At 41.0% G+C, this 17,442-nt stretch overlaps 3 protein-coding genes across 10 annotated transcripts in view; 2 read left to right on the forward strand and 1 right to left on the reverse strand.

Moving 5' to 3' along the window:
• Positions 1-1,994, forward strand: part of smpx (small muscle protein X-linked) — a 13,270-nt gene extending 11,276 nt beyond the window's left edge. For 2 of the 3 annotated variants that reach the window (XM_053487771.1, XM_053487772.1), the window contains exon 6: positions 1-1,994. This exon is cut by the window's left edge and continues 134 nt beyond it. The gene's annotated coding sequence lies outside the window, so the exon portion shown is untranslated. The other variant, XR_008356434.1, reaches the window with a different exon arrangement.
• The window catches only part of cnksr2a (connector enhancer of kinase suppressor of Ras 2a), a 97,230-nt gene that overhangs the window by 2,837 nt on the left and 76,951 nt on the right, over positions 1-17,442 (reverse strand). For 4 of the 6 annotated variants that reach the window (XM_053487766.1, XM_053487764.1, XM_053487765.1 and 1 more), the window contains 2 exons: positions 14,998-15,209; positions 13,641-14,356 (listed from right to left, as the gene is read on the reverse strand). The exons of 1 other annotated variant lie outside the window; for it this stretch is intronic. In XM_053487766.1, coding sequence (XP_053343741.1) covers positions 14,126-14,356; positions 14,998-15,209 — 443 coding nt within the window. In that variant the 3' untranslated portion in view covers positions 13,641-14,125. Of the gene's footprint in view, positions 1-13,640; positions 14,357-14,997; positions 15,210-17,442 lie in introns of those variants that run through there. One more of the 6 variants, XM_053487768.1, reaches the window with a different exon arrangement.
• Positions 5,416-8,470, forward strand: LOC128514089 (kelch-like protein 34). Its single transcript, XM_053487770.1, has one exon. It carries the CDS (start codon positions 5,527-5,529, stop codon positions 7,279-7,281), a length of 1,755 nt encoding a protein of 584 aa, XP_053343745.1. The 5' UTR covers positions 5,416-5,526; the 3' UTR covers positions 7,282-8,470.

Here is a 17,442-nt window from a genome sequence, read left to right on the forward strand (position 1 = left end):
GCAACCCACATAGCAATCGTTTTCAGGTTCAAGAGCCGATTAGAGCCACGAAAAAAAAAAATACCAGACTGCAGTTATCCCAATTGCACCCAAATTCACAGAACCAATTTCAGATCAAATCCCATCCATCTCTAAAGGCGAGGTGCTGCACACAAATTTTGGTTCAAGATCAGCTCGGGCTATTTTGGTAGATTAGCACCACAGCCACGGTACTCTCAAATCTTCGCCAGTAGTCATCTGTAATAACAATGTCGGCTTTGATATCAATTCTTAGCCTGGTCTCGTCCAAGATCCTGTAACGAATGTGGCGGGAAAATGTCTCTGACAGGTTCTACAAATTATAGACGCATCTTAGCCATTAGTCATTTATCTGTTTCCAGCTTCTGTATCAAATCTCAGCCCTGATACTTTGATACTGAGAAGTCCATGGCCCGAACATGATCCGGATTCATATATAGTGACCATATTAATACCAAATCTCAGCCTGAGCTTACTTTTGTAGGTGGTGCATGTATACACTAGAAACAAATTGATCCTGAATCTCTTCCATCTCTATGCTCAGATATTCCAAATAATATACGAGATGCAGGAAGATTCACCCCATTATTGGACTTTAGACAAACCTTAACCTATTTTATATCTGCTACCAAATCTTATGCTTGCCTCAGAACTCATAAACAGTAACGCCCATATAGATGAGGACCACGTAGTCCTGTCTCTCAGCTCAGATCCTGCAAACAATATAGGCCAAGAATATTTCCAGACTGCTTCAGGTCTCCATCTTAGATGAGTGCTAATATTACTGTAGGTCTTAAAGAATGCTAGCCCTGCTCAAGAAGGTCCAGAATAGCTTACCAGGATCAATCAAATGTCCAACATTTTTGACCTTTGATATGCTGTAAAGATTGTGACCCAAGAATAATCCCAAACCCTGAAAGAATGTCGAGCTTCAGCCTATCAGTCCCAAAAAGAACCAAGTCTCAGAGAGCACTCATCACTCTTACTCATTTACTGTACACTCATCCCATCACCCAGATAACACAAAGAAGAATGGCTTGTTATGACTCCGTATCGACTAACAGATGATGCCACAGAGACAAATCCATAAAACCATAAAGCCAGGCCCAAGCACCTCACAAGCGTTTTGGACAGAACCCCAGTCAGCTCATCAGAGACGCTGCACCGTCATTGCCACCACGCACCCCCTGACCTGATGACGCTTCTTGACCACTTCATTTCGCTATGTAGGTATTAAGGCAGACAATTTGAACCTGACAGAAACCATAAACTGCACATTTTACACAGAATCGTGACACTGTTAGACGTCTGTTCTCTTATATGTCTCCTGTTTAAACTCTTCAGCGTGTGTGTTTTATCCGCGGTCTGATTTCATAACAGATCCGCAAGCTCCTTTGCTGCCATGTGTGAAGTCGCATATTTAATTCCTTTTATAGCGCCTGAATAATAATGTAGCGTGATGATTAGTCTGTGTTGTTCGTGTTAATAGTGGCAAATGTCGTCTCACTTCATTTATTCTGAACAAATACGAGATGTTGAGAACATGTTTTCATACTCCATGGCCCTTTCTTTTCAACCACTATATATATATATAATTTTTCTTTGCCTTGCCTTGCCATTGTTCTCCGGCTTAGGTTTGAGAGCGTGTAGGCTGACATGCAATAAAAACACGATGTCTCAGTGTCACACTGTAGGAGGGTGAAGCAATCACATGTTGTCTTTGAGCAAACAGAACCGAATTCCCAGCACATCCTCACCGTTTTATGAGCTCTTAAATGTGATATTTGCGAAGCATTTTGTCTCTCTGTGTTTCTCCAGTTGAACAGCAGCACATCAGCGCAAGTGTCCTTATTGAAGATTCTGAGTTCTGACCAGAGTTAGAAGGGCTACAAGAAAAATAATGACATCATGTGTGACTTGTAATAAAAACGTGGGGCAATAAAAATAAAATCTTATGCCACATTTAAGTAACTATTTCCTGTCTTCTAAATGGTGTTTTTTGTAGATAAATATTTTAATATTTTTGAAAAAGGATTAATCAACACTGTATTTCTCCACACAACTGATTCTTTTTGCAGAACGGCGGCTTTGACAGTAGTGCTGTTAAAAATCACAGGTTTGTATTAATGAGCTCAGTATAATACTTTACTGGAAGGAGTCTTCAGTGTCAGAGCTGTAACTTTAGGATTTTTGACATCTATAGACCAGAGGAGTTTACAACGTCTTTGCAGTTCATACATAACTAAACAAGAGTTTTTATCTTATTAAATGCACTTATTATCCACCCACGGCCACGGCCACTTTTGAATGTTAAAAAGGTGACAATGCCAATTTACCCAAAATCTGCATAGTTAACCAGTTACAGAACCCACACCTCATAACATTATGTCATCCTAAACAACGTTGTCTCCTTAAATGTTTTCAAGTCATTCCGAATCGCCTCTGCTTCACTGCTAATGAAAGCTACAAAGCTAACTAGATTCAAACACAAGGCTGAATCCCAAATCCTTCTCTCACCCCTGTTCAAGGGCACTACTTGGTGAGTGGTTATTTGGACATTAATTAAGATGTGTGAAATGTCAGTATTTGTCAATGTTACCTGCACATCATTTTATGAAGTGTGACGCGCACTGTATTCCATAGCATCGTCTCAATTACAAAAGCACTGAATAAGCAAACACCACCAAATCTAAGAGAAATCACATATTTGTACAGCGTCTACAGTAATCATGTGATGATAAAATAATATCCATAATAACTTTATTAACTTTTTCATTCATTTTCACACTTTGTTTTTCTTTTGGATAAGTCATCCACCATGACACAATGCATATGAACATAACCAGCAGAACAGAAGCTATCAGTTGCTAATTTATGCTTCTTCTGTGTAACAAAGCATCAAGTAATCCGATAGGTCATCGGGTGATACTTCTGTTATTTTTTTTTATATGACGAAAATACCCAGTAGCCTAATCTCAGCTAGTCATGTGACAGCAAAAGATCAGTAACTATAATACAACCCGAATTCCAGAAAAGACGCTTGGGACTTATTCAAAATTAAAATAAAATGAAAACTAAAATAATTTCCAATCACATGAGCCAATATTTATTCACAATAGAACATAGACAACGTAACCAATAATTAAATGGATCAATTTTATACTTTTATTCACTAAATAGCTCATTTCAAGTTTCAGCTGGGAGAACATCTGGCACCAGGTCTGTGACATGATTAGATATCAAAGGGACATCTTAGAGAGGTAGTCTCTCAGAAGTAAAGATAGGCAGAGGTTCTCCAATCTGTGAAAGAGTGTGTAAAAAGATACTTTAAAACAATGTTTCTCAACATCAAAGGCTTTGCAAATCTCATCATCTACAGTGCGTAACATCATCAAAAAATTCAGAGAAACTGGAGAAATCTCTGTGCGTAAGGGACAAGGCCAAAGACTTTTGTTCGTGCTGAATTGTCTGCCTGCAGCCCAGATCTTTCACCTATAGAGAACATTTGGCGCATCGTTAAACGAAAAATACATCAAAGACGACCACAAACTCTTAAGTAGCTGGAAACCAATATCAGGCAAAAATGAGACCAAATTCCAACAATAAAACTCCATAAACTCATAACCTTAATGCCCAGATGTCTTCAAACTGTTTTGAAAAGCAGAGGAGATGCTACACCATAGTAAACATGCCTGGTTCCAACTTTTTTGAGATCTGTAGCAGACATCAAATTTGAAATGAGCTTATTTTGTGCATAAAATTGTAAAGTTTCTCAGTTTAAACATTTGTTATGTTCTCTATGTTCTATTGCGAATAAAATTTTGGCTCATGTGATTTGAAAGTCTTTTATTTTTCATTTTATTAAAATGTAAAAAGATTTTTTTTAAATTGGGGTTGTAGTGCAGTACATAAAATGTGACAATACAAATACAAAATGCGAAGGTTGCGAAGGGCATCTGGAGTACAACCTGTGCCAAGCTTCTACTGTATGTGCAGTCCAAGTGTCCGCTGTGGCGAACGCTTGCTGGGAGCAGCCGACAGACCAAAAAAATAAATAAAATGATTTAACTATAAATGGATGCTAAAAAGGTGCCCTGGTAACCACAACTAACAGCATCCTGTTAATGATGATTTTGATGAAGTAATTGTACAGGTTCTATATTATCTTTTTACTTTCTTAATGTAAAGCAAGTAAATCCTACACAAGTTACTATACATTGTTTACAGACAAATGCATCAGTAACTTTCTTTCAGAAAAAAAAAAATGTTTGTAAAAAAAAAAACATCCAAATGGATGGATTCATATAAAAACATGCTTGCAGGTTCCCCAGAAAAAGGTTTTTTTTGCTAATCTATCAGTTTTCTAACCACTTCTGCAGGGCAAACCCAAATGCTAAGTCAATCGTCAATTTTATTCTTAGAATGCCTCCTTTTGTATCTATTTCCTCTAAAAGATTTGCAGTTCCTGTGTTACCAATTAGCATACAGATGTGTAACATTATGAATGCGTTGTGGATTCCAGAGGATTATGCTCCAGACTGCTGGCTGTGCTAAGAACGGAGTGAGAATGTCAACGGTAGCCGTCTTATTAAATTTTCTGATGCCTCATCGGGGTGCGTGTCTGTGCCAGGGACTATTTTGGGATGATGACAGAATAAAATCATAAGGTCAGGGTAAGGGCTCTGGAATAGAACTACACACACATAACATCAGAATGGCATACCATCTCGACAACAAACATGGCCATCGATTGGCCACATACCCCTTTTAATTTAGGAAAGTTGATGTCTTGTTTACCTCGCTTCTCATTTTCTGTTTGTCTTTTCCTCTCATTCACTCTACTCTCACTCTTTTTATCTCTCCCCTTGTCATGCCGCTCTCTCTCTGTCTCTCTCCCTCTCTCTCTCTGGCTAAGCCCTTGCCTGTCTCTGATCCACCACGTGTTTCTATTCTTGTCACTCAGATGATGCGGAATGGGGTTTAGGCATTAACGGCACCGAAATGAGGTGTTGACTTTTACTCTAGAGAAAATATCACATGGAGAAAACACAGCAAACAATTAGTCTCATTCCTGATACTCCCGGAACAACTGCAGGAAAAGGGCAATGCAATAAAGGAGTAAATTTAGATGCTTTTCTACTTTTCCTATGTGGCACAAAACACCTTGCTGTTACCCCTCCTCCTGTTTATACTATGATCACCAGCATTCCTCTTCCATGAAAACAGGGGGGAGGATCACAGGAAGGCTGTATGTCCCTGCCAGACTTGTTATCCTGAAGTGTTTGGGGGGCTGTCCGCTGGCTGAAAAAGAGATCCATCCTCTTGGCATGTTTATCTCTGTAGGAGCAATGAGCTACACCATCATAGAAGCTGCCCTTATGAAGAGCAAAACTCACTCATGCCTTGCTCAATTTGGAACTGCAACCTTCTGTTCTCTACACCCATTTCTCTGTCTCTCTTGCCTTTAGTTTAACTTTTTCCTAACCTTTTTAATCTCCTTCCTTAGTAATGAGTTACTTTCTTATGCTCAGCAAGTCTCACGGAGAAGGACTGCTTTCTAGATACCAGCGCTTGCGGCAAGATGGACAAATGTGCGACATCATTCTAAAAGCTGAAGGCAAGGAGTTTCCAGCTCACCGCACCTTGCTAGCCTGCTCCAGTGACTACTTTTGGTCATTATTCCAGGAACACACTTTGGAGTCCAAGGCTCGGACTGTTTTTCTACCAGCTGTATCCGCAACTGGCCTGGAACTGGTCCTGGACTTCATTTATACCTCATGGATCTCACTATCTCCCTCTACCTTGGAGGACACCCTGGAAGCATCCTGCTACTTGCAGGTTACCCATGCTCTCGATCTCTGCACTGAGTACATCTCGAACAGCCTCACTCTGGATAACTGCTGCTTTTTTGCCAATGTTGCTGCTCGTTACAGTCTCTTTGAGGCATGTGCTGTCACAAGTCATTTTATTGCAAGGAACCTGGCAGGACTTCTAGGGGACAGATCTGGGCTGCTAGACCTGAACTTTGACTCTTTTCGAGAGGTGTTGGGATCCGATGAGATACCAGGGGTGAAAGAGACAGCTCTGCTACAGCTAGCTCTGGACTGGTTGTCTTGTAACTCTTTACCTGCCTTGGAAAGTAACTCTTTACTCAGTCGCATTCGATTTGGCCTGGTGCCACCAAAAGATCTGACCCATCTGAGTTCCCTTAACCCAACCCTACGCACTCCTTTTATTCACAGCTTAGTACAGAAAGCCCTGCACTACCACATGCAGGTTCCTCTCCAGCCACTTATCCAAAGTATCCATACAAGTTTAAGAGGCACAACCAACACAGTACTCCTGGTCGGAGGAGGTTCAGAATCAGACAGACCGCAAACCCAAATTCAGAGCTTCAATCAAGAGAGCAAAAAGTTCCAGGTGCTGCCCATTAACATGGTGAAGAAGCTCCAGCATCAAGGAGTTTGTGTGGTGGGAAATTTCCTCTTTGTGCTTGGAGGAGAGGTTGTAGAGGTGGATGAGGAGAATGTGAAGACAGCAGTGATGACAGTGTCTGACCAAGTGTGTCGCTATGACCCTCGGTTTGAACGTTGGGAAGAGATGGAGCCGCTCTTACAAAAAAGGGCACAGTTCTCCTGCTGTGTGGTTGAAGGTGTAATCTATGCCATAGGAGGACGAGGCCAGAAAGGAGAGCCCACCCTGGCTTCAGTGGAAAAATACAACATGAATGCAGGCTGCTGGCGTAGCAGTGTAGCTTTGCCCCATGCTCTCCATGGACAAGCTTGTGCAACAATTGGCAGAGGTATCTATATCTCTGGTGGCATTCATGGCAGCCATTCTGAGAGTAGTAAGGAAGTGTTGTTTCTTAACACCTTTGATAAAGATGTCTGGGTAAGGCGCTCCCCTATGTCTATTGCCAGATTTGGCCATCAAATGGCAGCCATAAATGAAAAACTCTATGCCTTCTTAGGGATGTATGAACCATTTTGTGACATCGAGTGCTACGATCCCAAACAAAATCAGTGGACGAGACTAAAACCGCTTCTGCAAGATCGCTTCTGTTACGGTCTGACCGTCACACCAGGCGGATGCATGTTGATGTTTGGAGGTAGAAAGTGGCGTGATGGACAGGAAGTGTGTGTTTGTGATGTTCTGGAGTACAATCCTGAATATGACTGCTGGAAGAAGGTGTGTAAGCTGCCACATCCATTATGTGGGGCTCAGTGTGCTCAGATGAGTCTCCAAGAATGTACAGAGAGCTAGGAACCCATGAAAATCCCCAAACCTCCATATGCACCCAGAGAACTATGAGATTGTCTTCAGCCTGAGTAGAAAAGCAGAAGATTGTTCAGTCTGTGAATACTTGGCAGGCTTGTAAAGGGTAAATCTGACTGATCCGTGCAGGCAGAACGGATTTTGACCTTCAGAGCGGTGAATTGAATAATCTTGGCGCTGGAGGCACTGCATTGTAAGCATGACAGCAATGGAAGGTCATAATGACAGAACGAAAATGACAAGAGTCCACCAGGTTCAGGGGTTGTCATATTGCCCGAAAAATTACATTTACACAAATTGAACCCTGAGGACTGTCTGAAGCAGCTGGAAGCACAGTCTTAAACACAGACTGGAGATCTGGCAATGGATCCAAATACGTAAGGCAGAAAGAACTGAAGATTTCTGGCAGAAATGGGGGCTTAAGCAGATAAAAGGATGGCAGGACAAAAGAAAAACAGAATAGATATGTAAGAAAAAAAGGCTGAAGCATAAATAGTATTAAGAACAAGGTATTTAAAAGTATGTTAAGTTAATTAAAGGTCTCTGAGTGTGTGTGGGATGAAAGTGAGTCGGGGAAGTAGATTTAGCGCTCTCAAATGCAAAACGCGGGTCAAAACTCAACAACTGCCTGGGTGTAGAGCGCTTTCCACTCTTTGTGATGACCTAAGTAATTAAAATTCACTGGAAAAATGTTAAGCGTGATATGTTGCACATCTTGCATGTGTCATTTATCTGAATCATGAAATCAAAAGCGTCTTCCCAGAGCAAAACTATTTCAGCTTGCATGCAGAACTTAATAAAAGCTATTCAAAGGTATGCCTTCGGAAAGGGCCTGAATAGACGCGCGGAGCGTGAGAGCTCGCGTCCCTGGAGCTTGCAAGTCATTTAGTGTGATTCATTTTTTGCTTTGTCGTAATGAGCTTAAAATAAATGAAATGATTAATGCGTGGCGTTAAAAGCGAAAGGCATGAACTCGACAGAAAGAGCGCAAGGATGTGGTAATTAACACAGGGGAGAAACACTAGGGATGTCTGTATGCTAGGATACAGCGGATTAGCACCAGGTGGCCTGAGAGAGAGAGAGAGAGAGAGAGAGAGAGAGGGAAAGAGAGAGAGAGTATACAGAAAGCAAAAAAACCTACATGAGGCAGAAAAGCAAGGATGTCAAATAAAGTCACTTTTGGATGGATGGAGATGGATTGTCGGGGTTTTTTTTCTATTTCATGATGCTTAAGCTGGAGCTGTAAAGCCTGCGGCCCGGCTGTCATGGTTGAGGAAAAGAATCTAATTGCGTTCTACAAAAAACAAAACCAACAATAACTCAGTAATAAAGTACGGTGTGTCATGCTGTAACAGGAGAATGAGGTGTGTGATGAAGCGGAGTTACTGTTACCATGTGGAAGTTGATGCAACACGCCTCCAAGTGTTTAATTTCTCCTCACCAAATGCTTACAATTAAAAATTATTAAGAACAAACTGTAACATGTTGATTGCACAACAGCAACAACAACACACACACACACACACACACACACTCACACTACATCTCACAAAACCCAGAGTAAGCTGAATATTTTAGGTTTCGTTCACATTAACCTCATGTTTTACCCTCATGTCACACAGATCTGATCTTTATGACTGTCTGATCAGATGTTTTTCAGATCGGATCTAAGTCACTCTTGTATGTGGTCCTAGATCAGATATATAGCTGACGAGTAGTCCTGTGACCTGAATGAGAACGGGCGGATCAGAAATGATGTGACCTTTGTGCAGACGTACTGTAGGGCGTGACCTGTCAGTCAGCACCGGCAGCGCGGAGATTTTAAAGCAGCGGCTAAGGCGTCTGGCTTCATTGTTTTTTCTGGATCTTAACACACTCTCACACACACACACACACACACATACACAGCTGCTAAGTGCTAACTGCTCGTTGGCCTCCGGAGCAAAACCCCAAGCGTACTTATGACTCATTCTCATAACTCCGAGTAAACCAGTGTGTGCAGAGACAGTGTGGGTTTCTAACCAATCGTACACGAGACTGAATGTTTGTAACCAATCAGAATGCAGCAGGTGGGATTTCTTAACCTCATACAAGGTTAATAGGATCATTTATGTGCTTTTAATTGTTGTATTTCCTTTTATTTACTTTGCAAAGAACAAAACAAAAAAAGTGTACTTCTCTAGCAATGACACTTTGTACACGTATACACACACACACACACACACACACACACACACACACACAGTTTCATTCCTTACAATAATAATGAGTCCCAGGGTGAGATAAAGCATGAGTATAAGACAAGCACGCTTTCATGAGCAAAGTTTTATTGACTTTAACCACATCGACCTGAAAAGTTGAGAAACAGATTGATTTCCTAAATAAATTATGAAATAAATAAAACTGCCAGGAAGTAAGCTAAAGACAGCACGGCATTTACTAACGGCATTTCCCAAATGGCATGCCTAATTAGAACAGATAATCATTTGCAGAAACATGATTGTAGATTTACTAGACTGGTCTATGTTTTAAGTTGTTAGGTTTTTAAAAAAATGTATTTGTCTAAGAGTGTTATTTATTCATGACTCTTAACACGTCCTTAATGCAAAGAATCTGCCCAAGTCCAATAAAAAAAAAGAAGAAAAAAAAGGCAGGAAACCCAGTCTAGTAATTCCAGTTATTTCCATGAAAATGCAAACACTGTGCTGAGTCTAACATCGTCTACATCGTCATAACGCTGATATACCTCATATATGATACAGTATAATCACATGATCAAAGCAAGTACATCAGTTATTACTTTTCATGAGGGTTATTAATCTCTCACACGACCGCAATGTACACTATAATACACACACCTCACCCTATCTTACATTAAACTCTAATCAGGACATTCTGTGTCTAAAAAATAGAAATAATGATAACAATAATAATAATAATATTAATAATGATAATCACACAATATAAGTCCTCTGAGTGCTTTGATTGCTTCAAGTCCAGTTCATTAGATTTCATTCAGCACTCATCTGAAAAAACAAACAAACAAACAAACAAACAAACAAAATAAATAAACGAGTATAAACTGTTAGAGTGGATCTGAGCCATGCAGTATAAGAATATAAGGTTTATAAATATATTTACAAATAAAGCCGAATAACAGTGAGTGCTGACGCACAATAATATGAATATTTTATTAATTAATATGATAAATTTATTTTTTTTACGAATTATAAGTCGACAAATGCTATTAATTAATAATGATGTATTTATTTTTACTCACTCTAGTAATTCATACATTTTTTCATTAATAACTTATGAAATGTTTCTTTATTAAATTAATGATTGCAAATAAGGAATGATTGTTTTTAAATAATATGAATAATTGTTATAATTTATTTTTAAAAAAGGTGGATTGTACTGCTTATAGCTCGAAACAGCCCTGATGAAAAGTTCCTACATTCCTGAATATTTTCATCCATCAAGTAACGTTTTCTCGCCCTATGATTGGATGAAGCCGCAGACGCCCAATGAATTATTCACGAGGCTCATTATAATACACGGTCACAGTAGGCTTAATAGGAAGTTGTACTGGCACGATCGCTCGAGTCGAGTCCCAGCGCAGGAAACCTTGTGCCTGGTGTTTATGAACTGCTTTACATTTTTATAAAGTCATCACTCATTTCAGCTGGAGGCGCAGAAAAACCTCGGACGCTCCGCTCCGCAGAATGAGCGCGTCCATCAAGGCCCACGCATGGCTAAATCACAGGCTTCGGCCAGCGAAGCCTACACACAGGTGTGGTCTCCTCGCTGCGGAATCGCTCATACAGTATATACACGTCTGGTTCCTGGTTTATATGAATAAATACGTGAATCTGCACGTATGTTCTACACCTGTGACGAGACCAGAAATATGTCTTAAAACATTATTTTGACATAAAACTGTTAATATCTAAATCATCATTTTCAGTAATGCTCTCATGTTACACCTCTCCGTGCAGCTTCTCTGAGAATCTGATTCCGTGTATGATCAGCCCATCCTACTGGACATCCCAGGAGGCGGGGTTTGTCCGATTATTGTTGTGGATCAGGTATCGTATCTCTTGTCGATCCTTGTGTAGTCTAGACATAATTTATCATTTGTCGTCTTAGGTCATTTTATTGAACACTGCTTAACGTCCCTCGTCTTCTACATTCAGGATTTTTTTCCCTACAAAGCACAAACATGTTATTAAAGTATTTCCTGAAACCCGTCGTCACACTGTCATTGCAAGAATGCGAAATGCAGGAACGCTAACTCGTGGTAACGCAGGAGGCGGGGTTTGTCCGAGTCGAGGTTTTGTTCAAACTGGAATGAATCTTTTGCTAATCGTCAGATTTACGACCTTTGTGTTGTTGTTTTTTTTATTTCAGCTGTTTCTTTAAGAACTAAAAATGTAAAAAAAAAAAAATTATTATATATCAACTTATATTACTATATTCCTGTACTTTTTAGAAAAATATAAATTTATACTTTCTCTTCATGAATTTTACAATAGCTTCATTTAAATTTCATTTTGACTGCAAATTTTCTTCCAGGTAAAATGTAATTTGATTGTAAATTGTATATTAAGCATAATTGTATTTATAGTGGAAATATGAATTATTAATAACATTTGATTTTTATTGTAAATTCTTTCTTTTTATTAGCAGACTTTTATTTTTCCGTTCTCTGGCAGTCGTGAACAGCCTGCATGTCGTTCTGCACATGGTTGTGTATGTGACAAATAAAATAGTTTTACTATAGTCCAGTACTTTTTTATATTATAAAAAATTATACTTTCTTTTTGTGAATCTTACTACAGTTTCAATAAAATAAAATTTTGAGTGCAACTAAATTATTTAAAATAATTATTTTTTTCTTAAATTCTAAACGTTTTTATTTTCCGGTCTCGGACGGTCGTGAAGATCATCTCCCTGCACGCCGTGCTGCGTACGGTCGCGTATGTGACAAACAAAATTAGAATTTAAATATTTAAATACTGAATTCATCCTGAGTGAAAATTTCAGTGCCAAAGAGCCAAAATAAATATACTGTAGTGATGTCTTTTTTAAAGTAATTAAAACTTGTTTTTGCACAATACTCACTAATCCTTAATGGTGAATATTTTAACATAATGTTGATTTAAATCGAGAGATCTGAGATCTTTAAAAAACAGCGAGTCTTGTTTCTCACGCGGGCACGAACAAATTTATTTGTAATAAAAAAAAAAATCCTATAGAAAGGTTCTACCATTTGTTTTTTGCTCCTAATCTTGTGCAAATTTTCTTCTTTTTCCTTTCAAAACATATCCATGAAACAAGACCTAAGTAATGGCGCCCCATAAAACGAGGAGGGTTTGTGCGCGTCGGCGGGAGCTGACGAGCCGCTTTGGCAGAAGATGTTGCGCAATGCCGTTTCAATGTTTCCTTTTATTCTGTTGTATATCATGACATTGCTTTGCCTTTAATAGAATTTTGTGGGTGTGGCTAAATGTAAATGCTGATGGAGTTTACACAGATCAGCCATAACTTAAAAACCTGGGTCAGGGAACCTGGTGTGCCGTGGAGCACTGGATGTTCTGGTGCCTCTCTATCATGGCCTGTATTGGCTTTTCCGTGGGAGGGGGGGGGGGGGGCACTGATAAGTGTGTCGTGTGGTTGGCTGTTGGACGTTACGGCTGATCAGTGTACAACTCATTGGTGTTTATGGATGAAACCTGAAATTGTGAATCTGGTGGAAAGTTTTCAGCTCAGCTTAGCCGCGAACGTACATACAACGTTACTACGAGGGTGATAAATGAAGAGCTGTGCTTAAGACATTATAATTTACATTAACAAACTTTTACTAAAACTAACGCTGCTGAATGTAAAGTTTACTCTAATCTAAGGACTCTAATCTTCTTCTGTCCGTTTCGTTAGCTCAGTGATGTTAGCTAGCGATTTCTCAAACTAGCACGCTGGCGTTGCATATGGCCGGATCTGGGTTTTTAGACTCTTAAGATTTTCGAGCTTCAATCAGAAACCACGATGATGCAACAGCTCATGTGAAGTACGACACACAAACTTATTAAGGTGTGATTCAAAAATAAATAAAAATAAGATTATATAATGAGAGTAAAGTCCACTTTTGCTTTGTCCCACAGTTCCAGGTCTCAGTTTCAGTGTCCAAATCTGCTCAATCCGTCCTGTGCTTCTGTGACGATACGGATCTGGGCGTGGCTCTGTCCTGCTGCAGTGTTTGTGTCTCAGGAAAGTCAAAACCAGTAACCGGTGTTTCCAAATCCAGTGTCGAGGGTGCTGGTTTGGTTAGTGTGTGTGTGTGTGTGTGTGTGTGTGTGTGTGTGTGTGTGTATCAGAATACACAATTAAAGGAATAACGTCATCGTGTGTGTGTGTGTAGAGCTCTTAAGACCTCAGCACGAGCGTTATGTGCAGGGCTACTTGCCTCACTCTACAATCCCTCTCTCTACACTATACTGCACATACTGTACTCAGGATCCGCCGCCTTATTTAATCTCATTTAATCACAAGCTAAATGTTGTGTAATTACTTGTACAGTGTTTTACTTGCCTGAACTCTGAGAGCTAAAACAGACGGAACCAAATTCCTTGTGTGTCTCAACAGAACCCGATTCTGGTTCTGATTCTGATGTCAGTGAGTTTGGAGTCTGAGTCCACAGAGCTTTAAATAAACCTACAGTACTGCTTGTGTAACACTTTAGCATCCTGAGACAGGCCTGATAGAACCTGAACATGTGTGTGTGTGTGTGTGTGTGTACTGTATGTAAGTGCATGTGTGTTTGTATGTGTGTGACTCAGACATGAGTCTCGATGTAGGAGTGTGTGTGTGAGAGAGACGGCGTGCGAGGCGTGGGCTCGGGAGTGGACGCGGGGCTCGGGTCCGACAGGGGACTGGGCTGGCGGTCCTTCTTGTCTTCGGCTTGGAACAGCTCGGCGTACGTCCTCTTCCACTCCTGGAAGTCGGCGGACGTAAGCTTGGGTTTGTCCAGGAGCTTGTCAATCACTGCTAGCTCGCCTTCCCTGTCCTATCAGGGCGCAGAAACAGAGCAGCGAAGGGTGGACGTTACAGACACACTCTCCATCTGTCTCTCTCTCTCTCTCTCTCTCTCCAGGGCTGACATACAGATTAGGGTGTAATTGATGTACGACTCACAGCTCACATGTTAAAGTGATTCAGAGCACTTCAACAGGCGAGACTAGCGGGTAAGGACACACACACACACACACACACACACACACACACACACACACACACATCATGCTAGCCTTGACCAGAGTCCTCTGACACTGTGGGCCTCGCCGCCCCTCCACGCTGCACCTCACCCATCCTTACAGCACCCACAATGCAACAGGAGTCGGCCAGAGGACAAGCACACAGCAGGACCGGACTCACAGATTAGCGTTAGCCTCGACAGCTACGGCGGTTCTGCTCTACAGCCAAGCGCAGCCACGGTACTAGACAAAAAAAAAAGTCGAGACAAGGCTCCAAGACAGCAGCACCGTGTCCAAATCAGCAACTTGTCCAAAATCATGGCTCCTCTAACGAGCGCCGCTGTCTTCCGAGCCCCCCCGGAGACGCTCAGACAGACGGACAACATCTCAGACAGACGAGGACGCATCGACACGCAGACAGACAGAAATCCATGCGCAGCAGCGTGTCCGGTACCTTGAGCGTGCTCTGCAGGATGCGCAGGCGATGCACTTTGTCGTTGAGCAGCGGGTCGTTGCAGCGGCGCACAAACGAGTGCTTGAACTCGAGACGGGTGGAGAGACGCGGCTCACCCAAGGGAGACACGCTGGCGCGTTCGAGCGCCCGGTACAGGTCTCCCAGAGAGTCGGCGTGGCACTGACCCTCGTGCTCCCGCTCATTCTCCCCGCCTGAAGGGGGCGCCACATGCACAAAAACAAACACACACATACATAAAGAACACACACACACACACACACACATGTAACAGTCAGAAGCAAAATAAGGGGGGTTAAGTTGCGATAAACTAATCGATCACTGCACTTATAAATTTACAGACATTAAATAAAAATATTTCATAAGTCCGTTGATAGCAGAGATCAAAGGTGTTAAAGTGCTCGTACTACAAGGTTTGATTTCTCGAAAAAGAACCAGAACCCAGCTACTGTCACAAGAAGACTCTCTTTGATTGACATTTCAAACGACCAATCACGGAGCTCTGTGACACATACGCAACACCTCGTTATTAATTAGTCCTGAGCTGCACGCTAAGCTGTAGACACTCATCTCTCTTTGTGCAGTTCCTGCATCATGGCTCTGTCCACCCACACACACACACACACACACAGCAAGCAAAACTGACGCTGACTAACACACTCATCATCTAGTGTTTAGCCAAAAAAATAAAATACACTACATTCCTCCCACGTCGTTTCACCCGAGCCGGAGCTGTGATCATTCCTCTCAGCGCTTTCAGGTGCCTCATCCATCACCGTGACACGCCCAGAAAAGCTCAGAGCGTGGTTGGATGTGTGGGAGAAAAAGAACCCAGAGCTTGGAGACAGAGAGAGAAAGAAAGTATTTGTGTGTGTGTGTGTGTGTGTGTGTGTGTGTAACACTCCCAGAGAACGCCAAAGGAACATGATGTGATCAGATGAGATGAGAGAACACGCTTCAGGACATCAGGTCCCCGTTACTGTGTTCGACAAGCACACTTCCACATGTCACCACCTGAGGGCAGCATTTCCTAATTATATCATGATTATTCATATATTCATGAGATTTGGGGTGGAGCTTATGAGAACTGTACAGTAAGGTCATGGATTAAAGGAAAACTCACGTCCGCGTGTTTATACAGTAGTTAAATATTTCTGCTGTGTTCAGTAATGCCGATGCTAACGGGATGGTTTTCATGTAACGTAAAGTCGGTCTTCGGTTTTAAACTGAGACTCTTGTCTCAGACACTCACTACTGAACTATACATTAATGAAGTTTAGAGATGTTAGAGGGGATAAGTCCCAGGATGCAACGCAGCTACAGGATGGTGGTGGATCAGTGTGTTAAGGCTCTGAGTTAATGATGGGATGGTCAACTGTTGGGCCCTTGAGCGTGGCCCTTAACCCTGTCTGCTCCAGGGGTGCTGTATGATGACTGACCCTGCGCTCTGACCCCAGACAACTAACATAACGCAGGAAAATACAGAGAATTAGGAATTTTAATGAGGAGTAATGTATATGTGATCAATTAAACCTGAATTTAACTTTATTGTGTTAACTTCTGTCAAAGACACAGTTTAGCTAATCAGCCGTATATGTTACTAGAGTAAGGACCTGACGGTTAAAGAGTTCATAGAAACAGTTAAAGGTTAAATCCAATAATAATCTGATCTGATCTTTAATGTAATCAGTGATATTATTATTATTATTATTATTATTATGATTATTATTTGAGGTTGAAGCCCACGTACATGTCTGTGTGTCTCTCTGTACAGCAGAACTCTCTGTCTAACTTATTAATACAAAGAAATCCCATTCTGTAAGGTTGAGTATCTTACGCCTTGTTTACACTAAGTTGTCCTTCTTTGGTGCTCAGACAAATACACTCCCTGTTCGGTAATCGGAGAGTGAATCACAGATGAGAAATGGAAAAAGTAGATAAAAGGATAAAGATGAAGTTTTGTCTTAAAACCACTCCAGCGTGTTAAAATTCACTTATACCACTTCAGCGCTGTTATTTCAGCCAAAGTGAAAATATGAACTAATCCCAGTCAAAATATTCACTTTATCTTTTCTAATTAATATCTATTGGTGCAGGTGTTTGTTTACATTGAGACAGTAGCGCATTAGATTAGATTAGATTCAACTTTATTGTCACTGCACATGCAGGTACAAGGCAACGAAATACAGTTAGCATCTAACCAGAAGTGCATTTTCACAGTGCAAAAATAATTTGCATATATGAGTACTGTAGTATATAGTGAGGTAGAAAAGTTACAATGGGTGCAAATGATTCCGGGTGGTACAGTAAGGAAGGTATTGTATATCTTGCTAAAGAATTTTGCATATGTAAACATTATACAGTGAGGAAGGTGATATAACGAGTGCAAATGAGCAAATGAATAATAAGTGGGTGCAATAGAAAGGT

Source organism: Clarias gariepinus, chromosome 26 (assembly GCF_024256425.1).
Source record: "Clarias gariepinus isolate MV-2021 ecotype Netherlands chromosome 26, CGAR_prim_01v2, whole genome shotgun sequence".
NCBI lineage: Eukaryota > Metazoa > Chordata > Actinopteri > Siluriformes > Clariidae > Clarias > Clarias gariepinus.

Bases quoted from the DNA above. Each gene is read 5' to 3' on its own strand.
- LOC128514089 (XM_053487770.1), top strand. From the start codon at position 5,527: ATGAGTTACTTTCTTATGCTCAGCAAGTCTCACGGAGAAGGACTGCTT.